General features: G+C 41.4%; 3 protein-coding genes across 8 annotated transcripts; 2 read left to right on the top strand and 1 right to left on the bottom strand.

The window, feature by feature from the left end:
• The first annotated feature begins 694 nt into the window (after window positions 1-694).
• Window positions 695-13,349, top strand: LOC117571992 (glycogenin-1). Of its 6 annotated transcripts, none has more exons than XM_034254500.2 (7): window positions 695-844; window positions 5,201-5,511; window positions 5,576-5,865; window positions 6,642-6,822; window positions 8,949-9,560; window positions 10,719-10,926; window positions 12,278-13,349. In XM_034254500.2, exons 1-7 carry the CDS (start codon window positions 838-840, stop codon window positions 12,847-12,849), a joined length of 2,181 nt encoding a protein of 726 aa, XP_034110391.1. In that variant the 5' UTR covers window positions 695-837; the 3' UTR covers window positions 12,850-13,349. The 6 variants fall into 6 exon arrangements, with proteins under 6 accessions (XP_034110391.1, XP_034110392.1, XP_051859687.1 ...); XM_034254501.2 differs by lacking the exon at window positions 8,949-9,560 and adding an exon at window positions 7,071-7,136; XM_052003727.1 differs by lacking the exon at window positions 12,278-13,349 and adding an exon at window positions 12,074-12,102.
• Window positions 697-15,260, top strand: LOC117571996 (uncharacterized). The gene is made up of 3 exons (XM_034254507.2): window positions 697-844; window positions 13,356-14,594; window positions 14,874-15,260. Exons 1-3 carry the CDS (start codon window positions 838-840, stop codon window positions 14,939-14,941), a joined length of 1,314 nt encoding a protein of 437 aa, XP_034110398.1. The 5' UTR covers window positions 697-837; the 3' UTR covers window positions 14,942-15,260.
• On the bottom strand, window positions 15,029-18,143 carry LOC117571994 (UDP-glycosyltransferase UGT5). Its single transcript, XM_034254504.2, has 4 exons — window positions 18,030-18,143; window positions 16,727-16,985; window positions 16,002-16,667; window positions 15,029-15,941 (listed from the first exon to the last, which is right to left on the bottom strand). The coding sequence occupies exons 1-4, from the start codon at window positions 18,030-18,032 to the stop codon at window positions 15,271-15,273; spliced, it is 1,599 nt and encodes a 532-aa protein (XP_034110395.1). The 5' UTR covers window positions 18,033-18,143; the 3' UTR covers window positions 15,029-15,270.
• Window positions 18,144-18,307: the final 164 nt, after the last annotated feature.

Raw genomic sequence — 18,307 nt, 5'->3', positions numbered from 1 at the left:
TTGCTAAGCTTATCAAATTTTCAAATTATCTTCTTCTACACCTTCTACAGGTGCAATTCTTGTGTCTCCTGAAATGCAACAAGTCCAAGTCGGAATGCTTTTGCAGTTTTTTATCAACCACCGAAAAGCTCTCTCTTAAAAAGCCTCCACTCTTAGTAAATATTGAGAGAGCATGTGAGAGAGCAGCAGCTGCTATCGGAATTTGCTTCATTACTTTTGCATACGTTCGCACCTTTGACGCGCTCTCTCTCTCTCGCATTTATTGAGGCGCCGGTGCAGAGTCAATGCCGGCAAAACGAGATTGAAATAGAGAAGTGAAAAGGAAACAACAGAAATGAAATTGAAGCGAGCATAATGCAAAATTCTGTTTTGGCGCCTTCCTCAACGACTTGCCGATGCCCTCAGCTCCCGTAGCAGATTTGCGGTTTACTGCCTGACATGACGGCGACGACAATTTAACGACAGCGCAGAAGACGTCGCAGCCAGCAGCCCCCACATTTATTGCCCACGGCAGAGACGTCGCGTCGCGCCGCGTCGCGTCGTCAGTGTGCGCACTTTTCATTAGTTCGCTACGTCTCTACGTTGTAGGCATTCAGTTTCTCGTCGTCGCTCGTGGTAGGCAGAACAGCCAAACGCAAAACTCTCCGCAAGGCAACTCGGACTCGCTCTTGTCAAACACACAGTGTGAAAGCTCAACGGGCACGCCCCACCCACCACCACAGACCAAGTCCACCCCCGGCAAAGCAAAACCAACGCGAAGGACTCGCTCCGCGTGTTTTTGCAGTGTATTCACATAGTTAACTAACATAAAACAAACAACAAACAAACAATAACAAAATGAGCAGTAAGTTTTTACTTCATCCAAGATCAACCAACAGCAGCAGCCGCCGAAAGAAGCGTGCAGAAGTGACCACAAAAAAAAAGAATTGATAAAAAAGATAAATAAATAAAAGTCTGTCTGTGTATGTATGCGTGTAAGCGTACGTGCGAATGTGTGTGTGTATTATGCATGGCTCCATACAAGTTATTCACTCGCTGGGCCTTTTTTAAATTGCGACTGCAATTTTATCGCAATTAATCCAAAGCTACAAACTGAAATTGCATTCTCATATTTCATAACACACATTTTATTTTAGCAGATTGGCAAATCAAATTTCATACTCTGCGTTTTATGCTCCTGTCATTTAGTCCGTTCAATACATGTGTTTTGGGGGCTAGTAGTAAATTGCGGAGACGACCTTTACTGACCTTCAATAGCATTTGCCTAGTCGCCGCCTGTGCGTGTATACGAACGTACGTATGCATGTGAGTACGAATGCATGTGGGTTTGCGTGTGTGTGTGTGTGCGAGTGTGCATGCAGAGCAGAAGCATTTAGATTTCTTTTGATTTCGAATCGTCAGTTGTTTGTTTATGAAAAATATGCGCGAATTGGCGAACAGGCAAAATGTTGACAAACTGATAACGTGCGTGTTATGTGAGCTTTGACGCCAACAGAGAGCCAAGCTTACACGGCAAAGCAAAAGAGAGAAAGAGGGAGAGAGAGTGTGTGTGAGAAGCAGAATGCAATTGAGAGAGCGCTTGCAATTGAGAGAGTAAAGATTGAAATCTATGCACTGTATTACATTAATACGTTGGACTCTAGGGTTGCTGTTGAGTAGCAGAAAAAAAGAAGAGCGCGTGGTGAAGGTCAGTGCCAAGTAGGAAAGCAAAGGCAGATTAACGAGCATTGATTAGGGCAAGTCGTGACCCACTAATGAATCTAACTAGTGAGTGTACTTATATGTCTTGCTTGGCGCCGCTTATCAGGTAGCGTTGATTACAATTTCCGCGTATGAATGACATTTTCTGGTCATGTTCACACGCGTCTATTCATGTCTTGACGTGCACAATCTCAAATTGGGTATATTATACAGTTATAGATGTGAAAAATGCGGCTATTTATAGCACTCAATTCTATATACTCGTATATTTAGCAGGCACAGACAGACACACGCAGTTTATGGCCGGCGACAGGCGCTAACAATTTCACAATTTTCAAGAAAAATCAAGAAAAACAACTTTTCTTTTCCACACACTCATACAATACACTATTCATTATGGCCCTTGTTGTTGTTTTTGGCAAAGAAACTGCTCGCAACGCCCACAATACACGGCGGCGGAAAATTAAAATTAAATCAGGAAAATGCCAAACACATTTAATACATATACATATATACAATGTGTGTGTGTATGTTGCCCGCATAAATCATACGGCGAAAATTATATGCTTGGGATGCTGCTCCAGAGGGAAGCTGTTGCTGCTGCTTCTTGCTTCTTCTTCTTGTTGCTCCCTTGCTGCGTTCTGTGATTGAATTTCTAAAAATGTATCTGCGTATCTGTGTGCCGCAAAACGCCGCCTGCATGCAGCAACAGCAGCAACATCAGCAGCAGCAACAGCCACTTCTCGTTGTCTTGTCGCGCTACAATTTCATTTCACATTTTCTGGCTATTTTTAGTGTGGCACACACACATACATATAGCGAGCGAGCGAGAGGGGAGACAAGAGATCTACAGATTGACGTCGTAGAACTCGTTTTGGGTGTTGGCATTGCTGCTGCACTCGCTGATTTTGCCGGTTTGCCAGCCAGCCAGCCAGCCATCCATCCGTTTTCTTCTTGCCACGCCGGCTGCAACAAATGTGGCATTCAGTTGCCATGCCAAGCTCTGACATTGGCAACGATGCACAAACGAGTTTCCGTTTCCATAAACCAAAATGCCAAAACTGTTGCCAAGCCCCAAGAGTTCCCAATGCCAAATGTCAACCACCCACTCTATCCCTTGGTCTTGCCCTTGCCCCTCTCTCTGGTTATTCCGATTTCCATTCATTAGCTCGCTTCATTCAGGTCATCGATATGTGTATGTATTTATGTATGACGCTCTGCGCCTCAATAAGCATTCATCGCTTTTGTGTCACGACCTTTATCAGCTTGCTTTATTGTGCTCCCCGCATACGCGGCTGATAAAGTGCAAAGCCAAGAGAAGGAGAAAGCTCGCTTTGTGCGCAGTCGCCACTCTTTGAGCTTTTCGCTTCAGTTCTAGCTAAGAGAGCGCTGCAGCTGCTGAGCGAGCTTTGGCTTTAAGCTAAGAGTCGCTTGCGACTACACTGCGCACAATTTGCGAGTCAGATTAGTTTGTAAATCCATTATAAGCACCTAGCGTTAAGCAATAGTATTAAACAAATTTTATTTTAAGCGACCAAATGGTTCGTTAATTTTTGTGATTTTGCTGTGACAATTTGACGTATTCAACAGCTGTGTTTTTTGTTTTTGAGAATTGAAAATCCAAAGTGTTGTTTATTTAATTTAAATCCAGAAATTTATGACATTTGCCTTGAGAAACAACGGTTCTTTCGTTTGATATTTTCCGTTTATTATTGTGACATGATTTAATTTTGTTATTGTTGTTTTGTGCTCTCGCATCCGGTAAGTCACGAAGTTATTAAAAACCATTCTAGTTTCGCCAAGTAAATGATTTCATTTTTATTTTAGGCACAACAGCTCATTGCACACACAAAAGTCTTTAAAAGAAAAGCAAAGAATTGACAAACAAATCAAAAAAATATAAAAAAAGAAACGAACAAAAAGAAGTCGCATTTTTGCACCCACACACCCATTAAACACGTCCAGATACATTTTGTACATAATTATATACATGGTGCGTGTGTGTAGGAATATGAGAGCGCCACCTGCCGCAAGGTGGCCGAAGCTGTGCTGTCACCAATGCATTCAGCTGCTGTTGCGCTGTTTCGCTGCGCCTCCGTTTCCATTCGTATCACACAGAAGGTAGTTGTTTGTTGAAGTTGATCTTCTGTTTCCTTTTTGTTGTATTCAATATATATAAATCTAAAAATGCGCTTTCTAATGCTAAATAAACCCCAACGATTATTTAGTAACCAACAACGAAAACCCAACAAAAAAGAAAAACAAATCAAACTAACTTTTTTTTAACCCCCAAAACTAAAGTTAGTTCAATCACCATGTATAAAGAATCTTTCTGATCGTAGCATTAATGTTCAATCAATTTGTCTATAATCTATTTGAAAATAAACTTTTAATTTTCTCAATAATAACTCTAATGATGATTTTTATTTTATCTTAATCTATCTACTTAATTTGTTTCCTTCTTTCAAATTATGCACGTTTTATTTCAATTATTTTTAACAGGAGTATATAATAAAAATATATTTAAGACTCAAGATTAACTTTATCTAAATATTAAATTCTATTTTATAAAAGTCTGGAGAATTTTTCTGTAATCTAATGAGATATTCCATTTGAAATTGAAATGAAAAGATTTCCTTAAGAATTGTATATAGTACATATATCGAGAATATTTCCACTTGTAAATAGTGTTAAGCTAACCCATAAGAAGGTAATTTTTAAGCAATGCTATTAATGCCTTTTGGCATAACTCATAATTGCTTAGCGCCAATGTTAATGCTTTTTGCCATGTTGCGAATAAAAATTAATATTGATGCCGATTGCAGATTATTTATAGTGTATATAATTGATCCCATTTGAATGCCAACAACGCAAAAATATAATTTGCTTTATATGCAGATACGCTTCGACAATGTTTTGCTCTGTTTTCGCCATACTTTTTTCTTTAGTTTGGTTTTTCGCTTATTATATTTTTTTTGTGTGCAAAATCTCAAGAAAATAGCCCAAATGGGGCCTGAAAAATATTCGAGAGATTGCCAAAACTTTTGTTGCATGCGCCCGCCGCGTGCCCCGCCCACAAACTGTTGACGCAGATGCTGCGCGCACACACTCATCATCGCAACGCTAGATCGTGTATCTTTAAGTAGATCTATATGTATGTACTCGTATATATATTGGATTCTCCTGCTGCCTGTTTATTTATAATCCATAAAAATGCTGCGTTGCTGCTTTTTAGTTTTTTTTTTTTTTTGCTCTCACTCACGTCTGCTGCGAATTTTTCTGAATGCCCAACTAATAAAAGAAATTCTGAAATGGAAAATGAGAATGAAATGGAAAAAAAAATATAATGGGAAGAGAAAAACTTGTGCTATTGCCAAGCTGCTGCATTTGTAACTGTAATTGTATCTGTGTATCTTACTTGAATTGTATCTGTCAGATAGCAGCTTGATCTTACACTTGAACTAATGCTATTTTCTTCTTTCGTTGTTCTTGCTCGCAGAGTTCGCTTGGGTTACGCTGACCACAAATGACACGTACTCGCTGGGCGCCTTGGTGCTGGCACATTCGCTGAAGCGAGCGGGTACCGCCCACCAGCTGGCTGTGCTGGTGACGCCCACCGTGTCGGAGGCGATGCGCGACAGACTGAAGGACGTGTACAATGTTGTACAAGAGGTTAACGTACTCGACTCACAGGACGCCGCCAATCTGGCACTGCTCTCCCGTCCCGAACTGGGCGTCACCTTCACAAAGCTCCACTGCTGGCGTCTCGTGCAGTTCGAGAAGTGTGTCTTCCTCGATGCCGATACACTGGTAAGTTCAATACTTCTGTTTAGATACACTTATATATATCTATTAAATCTTATATTCGTTTTAGGTACTGAAAAACTGCGATGAGCTGTTCGAACGCGAGGAACTGTCCGCTGCTCCAGATGTCAGCTGGCCCGATTGCTTCAACTCCGGCGTCTTTGTCTTCACACCCAGCGTGGAGACGTTCAACAAGATCACAGAGTACGCCGTCCAGCACGGCAGTTTCGATGGTGGCGATCAGGGATTGTTGAATCAATACTTTGCCGATTGGTCGACCGCAGACATCAAGAAGCATTTGCCATTCGTTTACAACGTGACTGCCTATGCTTCCTACTGCTATTTGCCCGCATTCAAACAGTAAGTATTGAAGTATTAACTAACATTCAAGATTTTACTTACCACTTCCGTCCTGCAAGTCGAAAATATCGAATAGCAAGCGTAATTATAAAGCTAGAGTCGCTTTTTTCTGGCATAGACAATAGAAACCACAGTATTTAAGTTTTTTAAAAAATACATTTGTTTGTTTACTGCAATCGGATCTTAGCTGTTATGGTTAACAATGAGGTATATTTTGTACTCAATGGTTTATTTTGAATGTCGCAATATTCTGATATACCAAATGTAGCCTTTGGTATATTTAGTATTTAAAAAAAACTTTTGTTTGGGAAAGAGGGCCTTCTGCATTCGGATCTTAGCTGCTATGACTGGTTTATATGGTTTATTTTGAGTATGGTAATATACCGATATACCAAATGTAACCCTCAGTATATTTCAGTATTTTTTTGTATATGAAGTTGGATTATTTTTTAGAGCAGAATTTTATTATTGTTATTATTATTATTATTATTTTTTGACTATCTGGTATATTTTGTGTTTGTGGTATATTTCGAATGTAGTTTTATACCTACAGCTGTGAACTTTGAAATAGCAGTGCTAAGCGTTTAAGTTTACAGCTGTATATACCAAAATGTATCCCCTAGCATATTTTAGTATTAGTCTTGTATATTTATTTGGTAAAGTTTTACAATATGGTTTTATTAAAAATGGGTAGCGGGTATCTCACAGTCGACCCCACTCTACAGTAGTATTATTCCTTGTCAGTTTTTAATCTCGTTGTATTTTCCTTTTTACAGATTCAGAGATAAAATTAAGATTTTGCATTTTGCTGGCAAACTGAAGCCCTGGTTGTTACAGTTCAATTCGGAGACGAAAACCGTTTCAACGCCCACCGATTACGCACACGCCCAGGATCTGATTCAACACTGGTGGAACATCTTCTGTGATAGTGTGCATGACTCGCTCAGCGATCAAATGGTAAGTGCGATCTGTAAGCTAAATCCTTAACTCACTTCCTCCAGTTTTCAAAAGTATTTTCAAGTCTAATTTGAGTGCAACTTTGAGAGTTTCGTTTCGTTTCGTAACGTCCAAAAGCAAACTAAAACCTAACCAAACAAAAATCTGTTGTTTTAACTTAATCTCTGCCAATGAATGCTACGTAATATTCGTTATATATTATCCGTAACTCCGCAACGCATCGTCAAAACAAAAAACAAAAACAAAAGCTTAAAGCGCCGCAAAGTGTTTCCAGTGATAAATGCGATAGTTCTTCAAGCGTTCCACAAGAGGAGGTAAGCTGATCCAGAGCCAGCACAACAATTGTAGAACGCAAATATAATATTATATGCACACATATTGTAGATACGGTCAAAGGTCGTTATTGCTGTACAGAGCTCTATTATAAATATTGTACATACATAATCGTATATTTCCATATCTTATGCACATTATTCAGATCAAGATGCAATATTTATTTTATTTATTTCCGTACGTCAATTTTTATTTATTCATATGCCACAAAAGTAAATAACAAACAAAGCGAAGCATCGCATCGTATCGCATCGATCTATTGACGACGACCTCGTTATATTTAGTGCATTTTCTCAACTATTTCATTCACTTTTCACTTTCCACGTTTATTATCTTTTTCTCTCGGTACTTTTTCATTGCGTTTTCTGCTGTTTTTAGTTCGATTCTAAAGTTTACTTTTGCTGCACTCAATTGCCAGCCCCGCCACGCCCCGAATTGGCCTCCATTAAACGCTTCTCGCTTCTCGATTCACGATTCTCGTTTATCTTCTTGTTTTTACTAGAGACAGACATTTTTGCAGTGTACTCTTCTTTGTTGTTGTTATTCTACTCTTTGTGTGTGTCTGTCTGTGTGTGTGTATGTGTGTCTTTCTATGTGAGTGTATGTGTGTATTAAATTCTGTGTGTTTTTTGTGTGTGTTCTCGAATCTGCATCGATTTGGCCGAGTGCCAACGGAATGTTTAGTTAGCCGACGTCAATAAGTATATTGAAATGATCCAAATGGCATGCAAATTGGGTTTGCCAATTCATTTAGGCGCTGTCTCTTTGTTCGCTCTCTCTCTCTCTCTATCTCTCAAATAATTGGACAAAAGAAAGTGACAGTTAATAAAAGAAAACATACAAAGCAATTAAGCGAACCCCAAAAAGACATACAAAGCATTTTTCAATGCAAACACAATAGGTGTATCTTTTTGTGGAGCAAAACTTCAACTAGCATTTTGTCAAAATAAACACAAATTGTTTCCAAATGGCCAACAAAGTGGCTTTAAGGTGGCCCTATTACTGTATGAAACGGAAATTTGTCATACAAACTTTCTATTACAAACTATTTGCAATTTTGTCATATATGTAATTGAAATTTTATCAATGAACGTCAAGAAACTTAATGATTAATTACTTCTTGTTAGGCTCTTGAGGCTAGAAACAATTTAGCCTTCCGAAGCAGCCAAGCAAATTCAAGACTACACTATTATTTGAATATATTGTGTTTCTTCTCTGTTATAAATCTAAAAATAAAAAAAATCAATTCCTAGTGAAAAGCAATAATATTTCAATTTATTCTAATAGGAGAAAAGAAGAAAAAGAAGTAGAAACATTTTTGTAGATTGCAAATCAAAACACAAATCAATTTATTTCAAGCTCATACAAATAGTCAATTTTATGATAGATGTACAAATAAATAAATCAATTTATTTCGTACTCGTTTATTTTCGACTTATTGAAACTTTGTAATAGAAGTAGAAAACAAACATTGTTTTAATTTCATGGCATTTTGCAAATTTATAGCAAATAGACTCGTTTTAGTAGATTGACTATTTAGTATATTTTTAACAAGCAGTAGATAGACTTTTCAGTATATTTTTAAGTAGTAGTATATATTTAGCTTTGGTATTTGTTTACATTCGTCTTTGTCTTTACTTACTTTGTAGTTCTTTATTTTAATTTATTGTTTTTTTTTTTTTAAGTTTGGTATTTTATAATTTATTTATTGATTTCCAACTCTTACTATGCGCTTTCTGTTCATGCCAAATCAATTTGCCATGCTTTAAAAACAAATCAAATCACAATGCCAGTGTCTTTGCTTAAACATAATCCACTCGACGAGCTACAATGAATATCATTACGATATGGACAGCTACTATTACGAGCACTGCAACAACCACTATCATCGGGAGCACCAACCACACGAACAGCAGCCGATACAACAATATGTGCCAGACGTGCGAGAATATCGTGATCCATGGGCAGATTACTATGAGCAGGCGGAGAGGCAAGAAGAGAATGAATCGCAAACAGAGTTCAGACACAATGAATATGCGAGTGGCCATCACCAGCAACAGCAACAGCAGCAACAGCAGCAGCAGCAGCATGAAGAGTGCAGACCCACATCACCACAAGCACCACCACCACAAGAACCACCACAAGCACCACCTCAAGCACCTTCACCACAATTACCATCCACTGCCAATGAAGACTCCATAGCAATAGATGTAAATAGCAATGTACATGCAACTGAGCAATCGCCCACCAACAACAACACGAACAGCAACAACAACACTTCCCACGCACACTCTGAACACCACCAAAACTACCAAAACCAACAAGAACACCAACACCCAGAGAATGCGACACAAAACCCATCAGACCACAGTCAAGTCGATGAAGTTGCCGATGATGCAGATGAGGTAAAAAAAAAGAAAAGAAAAGCAACCAAAATGAAACGAATCGAATGAGAAGCTGAGGGTAAAATACGAACTGGCTGCCAGCACATGCTGCACCACACATGCCGCACATGCCACACATAAACCACACAACACACGAAACCAATCCACCATCAAGTTCTGCTCCTTCTCCTTTTCCTTTTACCTCCTTCAGTTCAGTTCAGCTCAGTTCAGTTGGTGATTTAATGTAATCTCACATCGTTTTGGTTGCACTCTGTCATGTACATCGTATGCTATAAACTCCTGGCTCTCTGCACTTTAAAACTGTCGTCTCGTCTGGGTTCTTGTCCTGTCGACCTGTGCTCGTTCTCGTCCTCGGCCTCGTTCTCGTCCTCGTCCTTGTGGTGTCTAGTCTTTCTAGTTGGCTGCTGCCTTGAGGCGGCTGCTGCTGCACATTTGCACATTTGCGTGTCCATCATCACACGTTGTTATCATTGTCGTTGTCGTTGTCGCTGTCGAAGTCGTTGTCATTGTCATTGTCCTTTTGTTTCATGTGCTGCCCATCATAATCATCATCATCATCGTCGCCATTATTATCGCTACCACGTTGATGCTGCTGCTGCCTCTCGCCTCTCGCTGCTGCTCCGCTGGCATTAACTGCTTTTGCTGATTTATTAGTTGCCAGTCTTCGACCTGACCATTCTTTTGTCTGTGTGTGTGCGTGTGTGTGTGTGTGCATCCTTCAGCTGCAGTTGCTGCCTGTTTTTCATTCGCAAACACTCAACACTCGAACCGCACACACACACACACACATCCAGAACACATGGAATGGGGCGACGCACTTCATCTTCATGCACATAGTAATCTGCCACAAGGATTTGCGAAAGGACAAGACGCTTTAACATGCAGCTTGCAGACCGTGCAGCAGCACAAACGCATTAATCATACGCCATGTTGCATTGTGCTACAACTAACAAACTCTGCTACCCACTTCCCTCGCCACCCCCAAGAAGTAGCTAATCAAATTAGTGGATATGTTTTTTCTTTATCTTTATTTTCATTTTTTTTGGCAACCAAACTGCATGCAATATGTACTTACATGTTATCGTTATCGTTATTGTTACTGTTATCGAGAACAACTGCGATTTGTTTTGCTAACAAAATTGTGTTGCATACTTTCAGGCTGGCCTTGCCGGCGCCTTGTCACAGTTGCGCATTGGCGCTCAGCGCACACCCGAACAGGAGCAATACGAGAATCTGATGCGTCGCCAGTGCTGGGAATCGGGACAGATCGATTACTCGGGCGCCGATTCGTTCGACAACATCTGGAAGAAGATCACGCAGACGCTGGAGGCGAAGCCCGAGACAAGCTCCGAGGCTGATCAAACTGGTAGTTCATAGATACAACTTACAAAAACAAAAAAGAAGCAATTAAATAAAACAAATCGTTCGTTAAGCGTCGTTTTGTTGACCCCCCACCAACACCAACACCAGCACACACACACACCCCCCTCTCACACACTCTCACACACTGAAGGCCTGACCTTACACCTTGTTACACCCACAAAAAAAACTCGAGTCACATTCATCACTGCAACATGGGCAACAAATTAGAACCAAGTGCTGTCAAGTGGCATATATGCAATATTTAATTGCCACACACACTCCCCAACTCACACACACACACACACAGCGCAGAGAGTGGCATATCATATGTGTGTGTAAAAAAAAACGCACAGAAATTTTAATTAAGTTTTCAAATTAAACTTTTTTACACTCGTCGCTGCTGCTGCTGCTGTCGACGTCGTCGCAGCATGTTGCTTGTGTGTGTGTGTGTGTGAGTGTGTCACACACACTTGGCACAACATCAGAACCACCTCCTTCACCACCACACACTTGGCTCAGCCACAAAACTTTTACACTTCATTGTATTTTAATTGAAATTTTTGTAATTATGCCGCACTTGAGTGTGCATCGCGGCGATTTGTGGCATTGAATTTACAGCTCATCTGCATTAAAAGCTCATTGTAACCCATCCCCTTCCTACCCTTTCCCTTTCCCTTTCCCACTTCCTGTTTCCCCCCTACCACCATCCCACTCCACACTGCTTTAATTAATTGATATATACATATATATATTTTTATAGAAATAATAAAATGTTTGAAAAAATATATTTAACTGCAAATATTGTGTATGCCTCTTTGTGTATGTGTGTGTGCACGCCTGTGTGTGTGTGTGTTTGCCCCCTCTCTCCTCATACACAAAACGAGTTGAACGCTAACTTTTTGTTTAGACACCTTTTCACAGCGCAACAAAAAATATATATTTACCATTATATACTACAAGTACTCTTTCTTTCTTTAAACTTTATGTTGTAATTTACCTACAGAAATATTGTCGAAAATATTTATTCAAGAACACACAACAACAAAAACAAAAACTTTTTGATTAATCCAAAAATGTTTGAAATGTGCATTTTTATTTTAGTTTTAAGTTAATTTTATGATCAAATAATTAATTGCATTTATTGTTTTCAGTTGTTTACTTCTAAGTTCGCTCTCGCTCGCACCTATCTCTCTCTCTCTCTCTGTCTCCCTTGTGAAAAGTATCTATTATATTGGGGGTTCACCATCAATCAATCAATCAATCATTCAATCAGCAATCACCATCAATCATCTACATACGATCGCTGTATGAGTTTGCTGCCAGCTAAAACGATTACCATAAACGCATTATTCCAGATATCGATAGCGATAACGATAAAACGCTAGCCACTAACAAACTGCTTACACAAACCGCTATCGAGCTGCTGCAGCAAAAGACCCAGTCGCCTACGCCTACGCCTAAGCCTGCTGCCACGCCCACAAACAAAAGCAGTAACAGTAACAGTAACAGTAACAACTCGAGTTCCGGCTCAAATCCCAGCTCAAGTTCAAGTGCAACAACCACTAACAAGCGGTCAACTGGGACAGCAACATCAGCATCAGCAGCAGCAGCAGTTGTAGTTGCAGCTGCCTCACCACAATTTGCCGCCGCTGCTGTTGCAACTAACAAACTTTCAACTAACGCACAGAAAGCCAGCGACGTTGAGCAACAACAATCGACAGCGAAAGCAATACCAAAAGCAACAGCAGCAACGACAACAACAACGGCAGCAATATCGACGATAGTAAAACCGCAACGTGTCCAGGCGCCGTCGCAATCAACGCAACCGCAGCAGCAACCACAGCAACAGCAACCACAACAGCACATCCTGGCGAGTGCTGCACCCACAAAGCCCAGCCGCCAGAAGACGTTGCGTAAGTTGAAATAACAATTACTGCAACTGCTGTTGCACTACAGCTGCTTGCCCCATTTGGCGACAAAGTCGGGCAAGCTGCTCACACAGCAACTGGAGTCCTACAATGCAACCCAATCCCCGCCAGAGCCTGTGCACGTCTAACTGGACAGCAACCACAACGGAAAGTACAAGCAAATAATCGAGAAAAAAGGAAAACTAACGAAATTTTGCTGTATAAAGTGCTTTGATAATAACCAAAAAACAAAACGATAAAAACCAACTGCGCCTTAGATGAAACTAATTTAGGATTATGAAAGGTTACCCCTTGCCCTATGTTTAACGAATGACCCCCAAGTGCTTGCAACTAATTGCCACAACAACAAACACACAACAACACAGACAGACTAGCGACCGTTAATGTTTTCAGAGTGGTCCAAGAGCTGCGCTCCACAAACACATATTCACACACTCACACACACACAAATTACTCACATATTGTACACTCTATTCCACTCACTAAACAACACTTTGCACTGAAGAGCTGGTGACTTCCGCTGACATTGAGGATGGCAAAGTCGAGTTCGACAAGGCCACCGGTGCTAGCACCCAGTACAAGCTGATCGAGGGTGGCTACGAGGTGATCACCACCACCCCTCAGCCCAATGGCACCGTCAAGACCCAGGTGAGGACCTTCTGGGATCCCAAGCCCGTCAGCGCCGAGGATCTGGCCAAGGAGCAGGCCAACAAGAAGGAGATCAAGAAGCGTCTGGGTAAGGAGATTCGCATCGATGAGCACACCACTATGTTGACCCGTGCCATCGAGGGTGGCTACGAGGAGGTGTACACCACCATCAATGACGATGGCACACGCAGCACTCGCACTAAGACCTTCTTCGACTCGGTGCCCACCGAGATCAATGAGAACACCAACACTCAGGTGAACAAGCTGAAGAAGAATGTGACCCGCAAGTCATCGGTGGACTCCACGGACTCCACTGAGTCGACATCGCGACGTGTGGTGCAAAAGGTGCAGAAGAACATTGTGTCGAACACAAATGATCAACAGTCAAACTATCGCGAAGACACCACCATCGAGGAGACTCGTCGCGTCAGCCAGAACATTGAGATCACCGAGAACAATCGCACCGTGCGCAAGAACTCGCTGCAGGAGCAGAGCATCAAGGCTGTCACTCAGAGCACCAGTGATGCTGGCAAGAAGAAGAAAAAGACCAAGTCATCGGCACCTCCACCACCCGCTGACTTTGTGCAGAACGACACTACGACCGTAGCCTCAAAGCGTGTGCCCGGCGGTGTTGAGTACACCTACTCAACGGAACTGGAGTCGGGCAAGACCATCACCACCTCGAAGACCGTCTACGAGGAGGAGGAGGTTGAGCTCACCGAGGAGGAGATCAAGCAGTACAAGAAGACCCTCAAGGATGCTGAGAAGCACAAGAATGTGACCAGCACCAAGAAACTCAAGTCCGAGTCGGGCACCAAGAAGGTTGTCCCCTCCGAGAATCCCGGTGATGTGACCACAGTCGAGACCATCAAGATTGAGGGTGGCACCGAGTATCACTACACCACTGTGACCGCCGAGGGCATCGTGAAGAAGGCCACAAAGACCGTCTTCGATCCTGTGCCCAGCACCAAGAACAATCCCGATGATACCGATGAGGAGGAGATCATTGAGGAGTACGAGGAGGAGATCATTGAGCCCGGAGAGAAGACGGTCAAGACCATTGAGACAGTGAAGCAGCTGCCCACCAAGTTCGAAGGTAGGGAATTATATACAAATATAGTAGAACTCAGTTTTGAAATATATCAAGTGCTAGATAAGGTTTGATGGGATGATGATTAAAGGGAAATGTTGACAAGTGAAGGTTATTTTAAAAACAATAATAGTACCGAAATATAATATAATTTAAAGGAATAAAATGATATAAGGAATATAAAAATAAAATTTTAAAGGTTGTAAACTTTTCTATTAAGTTTAGAACGCATTCAAAAATTGGGTTGTTTAAAAATTCTTATAAATAATTATTTTTTGTTTGCAGAGGAAGTGACCATTACCCATGAGAAGAAGGAGAAGAAGATCAAGAAGTCCATGGTGATCAGCCAGTAGAGGAGTCAACACACAACACACTCACTCACACACACACCACATGCACACTCGCATATACACTCTCACAACAAGCTAGCTTTTGCCGCGTATCCTTTTGTTGGCAATTATGAATATCCCCTCAGCAGCTTTATCCTTGATTACGAGTATTTTGGAAATGATTAGAGACAAGTCTTTCGGTTTTGTAAAATGTTAACATAACAATTCATTTGTATTACATTGGAAATTATACAACAAAAATTAGAAATTATTGATGATTGTTTCACAATTAACTTAATTCATAGTCTACAAATTTGTTTATCAATAAAAAACGTTTTGAGTTGAGATGTTCGTTAGTTGCGTTTCACCTTTGTCTTCGCACTTTTCACAGCCGATGATTTTCGCTTGCGACAGAAGAGGAGGAGTCCAAGAATTGGCAACAGAATTGCAGCCAAGGCAAGACCAATAATATCGAGAAGATAGAACTTATACCACGGCAAGTCCAGTCCAGGTGAGACCAAGTGCGGTGCACCACGATGTTCGATCACATAATCGATCCAGAACATGGCCTCATCCATGGCATCCAGCGGTCGATTGCGGAAGATCTTTGAGGCGCGCTTCATGTTATCCATGTACTTGGGATTCTCGAGCAGCTCGGTGAGCGAATGACGCAGCTCCTGCTCTGTCACGGTGCGATAGTCCACACCCAACGCAAAGCCAGCTGCTTGGCCCTTCTTGATGTTCAGATACTGATCGGCATAGACGGGCATCCCGAGCACAGGCACCCCGTGATACACTGCTTCCTGGGTGCCAAAGAGACCGCCATGGGCGATGAAGACCTTGACATTTGGATGGGCGAGAATATCATTCTGTGGCATCCAGCTTTTAACCATCACATTCGCTGGCAGATTGGGCAGCTTTTCATCCTCGAACTTCCAGAGAATGCGCTGCTTGAGGCTGCCGAACACATCGAGGAAGATCTTGAGCTTCTCAGGTGGCAAGTCTGCGCTGCGGACCTGAGAACCTGCCAAAGGAAGTCAACATTAATACAAGTTTTAAGAAAAGGGTTTAATCTCAAGCATACCCAGACTGAAGTAGATGACACCGTGCTTGGACTCGTCCAGGAACTTTTGCATATCGGCAGGCAAAGCCTTTGGCTTCTGAATGTGCAGTCCACCCACCTGGATCATGTTGAAGGAGACGGGCCGAGGCGCCTCCAGCGGCATGTAAGTATTCAGTAGGAAGGCAGAGATATTGCGTTCCAGTTGTTTGATGCTGGGCACCGAATCGAACTTGTGCGCAAAATGCTTTTGCAGCAACGCATCCTGTTGCGGATAGTGCCAGATAGTGCGAACGATATCCTCCAAGGCACAAGTATAAACGCTGTCAATGCGCTCCAGCAGTGACATGTGAGGCGTGTACGGTTTCCAGCCATGTGGCACATGCGACCAGGGCGTCATAACGCCCACCAATGGGCTCAAGTAGTTGGCGAAGCCAAAGGTCGCGATGGTGACGATGGGAATCTGATACAGATGTCCCAAGAACAGCGCTCCCTCGTTGAAGAACTGCTCGGCCAGCAATAGATCGTATTTGTCCACTTTATCCTTGGCATCAATCAGATTCAGCACCTCGGGCTGCTCGAAGGCAAACTCGGTGCTCTCCAGGCCCATGACGTAGCACATGCGTATGAAGGTGAGCGTGGAGACATTTGTCATCGCCAGCACACTCTTCGCCTGGGTCATCTTCAGCACTGGAAGTAGAAATGAGTTTAACAAAGTGTTGAAGTCACCTTTCATACGCTGCATTTACGTGTGGGCCAAAAGTCGTACTGCGGTATCAGTATCTCCTTGTAGTTATCGCCTAAGTTCTCTTTGGCCAGCGAGAAGGGCGTCAAGAATGTCACCTCGTGTCCGCGTTTCACCAGCTCTCGCACCATGGCATTGGTCATCATGAAGTGACTCTTGCCCGGAAAGAAGAAGGCGGCCAAGATCCTTGAGCCCGCTGCCAACTCCAAGTGCTGCAGGGCCACAAGGCCGAGCAGCAACACTTTCCACGCGCTTTTCAGTTGCTGTAGGTCGAAGAGAAGTGAACAAGTGTTATTTTGCTTTGTTTATCGCACAGTCTGGGTCTTGTCTTATCATTATGTGACTGCTACCGTATTTATGACGTTCAAAACATCTGTTTGGTCTAATGATTATTTTACCTTATCTTTGTAGCACTTTGTGACAGTTTTTCTTATCATCTACATAGGATCTAATTATACGTTTGCGTGAGGTCTTTTGTGTTACCAAGTAGCTTGGCAATTAATACTTTCGGATTTTAAGTGCTGGATTTATTTGGAATTATTTAAAATGTATGGAAAGCAAATATTATGCAGGCTTATGAAGAAAATGCTTGAAAGGGCACGTTTGAAATTATCTATGAAATAAAGATCAAGGCGTTTGAAATTCGTGATAACAACAAGCGGAAGATTAATTCCCTCACACATTGAACATCAAAATAACATTGTAAAATAATAATAAGATTGATTGAATCATCATGACCCAGCAAACCCTTGCCAATGCTATGATACAGCAAATCTACAAGTCTATCGGACTTGTCGTCATTATTGTATACTATATACACGTCGCAAAAATAGCCCTATATTTATATTGACACATATTCCCATAGTGATGTTTCGACTTTATCAACAACCTCTCAAATATAATATTATTATTATTATTTTTATTTATTGAGCATTGTCTAAGTGGAAGGTCAACGACCTTAGAGCACTTGTTACTATGACTGCCGAAATTTCTCTTCGGTGTTCCGGCAACAAAAAAAGCACACACACTCGCACACATACACATAAACTTAATTTATAACGAAGCTCTCAGAGGTTGGTACGAGTATCTGCAAAGTTTCCACTTCTTCTTTTTGATATACATATGTATATTTTGTGACAATTAACAAATGAGCCACAAAACAGGTTAACGTTCTGTCTATGCTACTATCTTAAATTTAGTTATTTTGGTCTAGACAGACAATTTTTGTTTCAAGTGTTGCGCAGTGTAGAGTGCACTTGATATTTTAATTGATTAAATTTTATTATATCACTTTTCATTAAACGCACCATTTTGAGGGTCACACACTATTCGCAGCTCGTCGGCACTTTTTCCGCACACAACGCAATCGACTGTTCTATGTCGCGATCGTCAGACGACTGAAACGAACCCGACATCGGACACTTTAATTTATTCGTACTTATCAGCGAAAAGCTTATTGTGAAATTCGGTTGGCGTATTCTGTAAATATGCCCTACAACTATTACATATTTTTCAGGTATATCAAAATATCAATTGTATCAACTTGATAAGAATTTAATAATTTAGTTTGTGGCCTATGTATTAG

Source organism: Drosophila albomicans, chromosome 3, assembly GCF_009650485.2.
Source record: "Drosophila albomicans strain 15112-1751.03 chromosome 3, ASM965048v2, whole genome shotgun sequence".
NCBI classification, from domain to species: domain Eukaryota; kingdom Metazoa; phylum Arthropoda; class Insecta; order Diptera; family Drosophilidae; genus Drosophila; species Drosophila albomicans.
The sequence above is the reverse complement of the archived record's forward strand: the minus strand, read 5'-3'. Positions and strand labels throughout refer to the sequence as shown.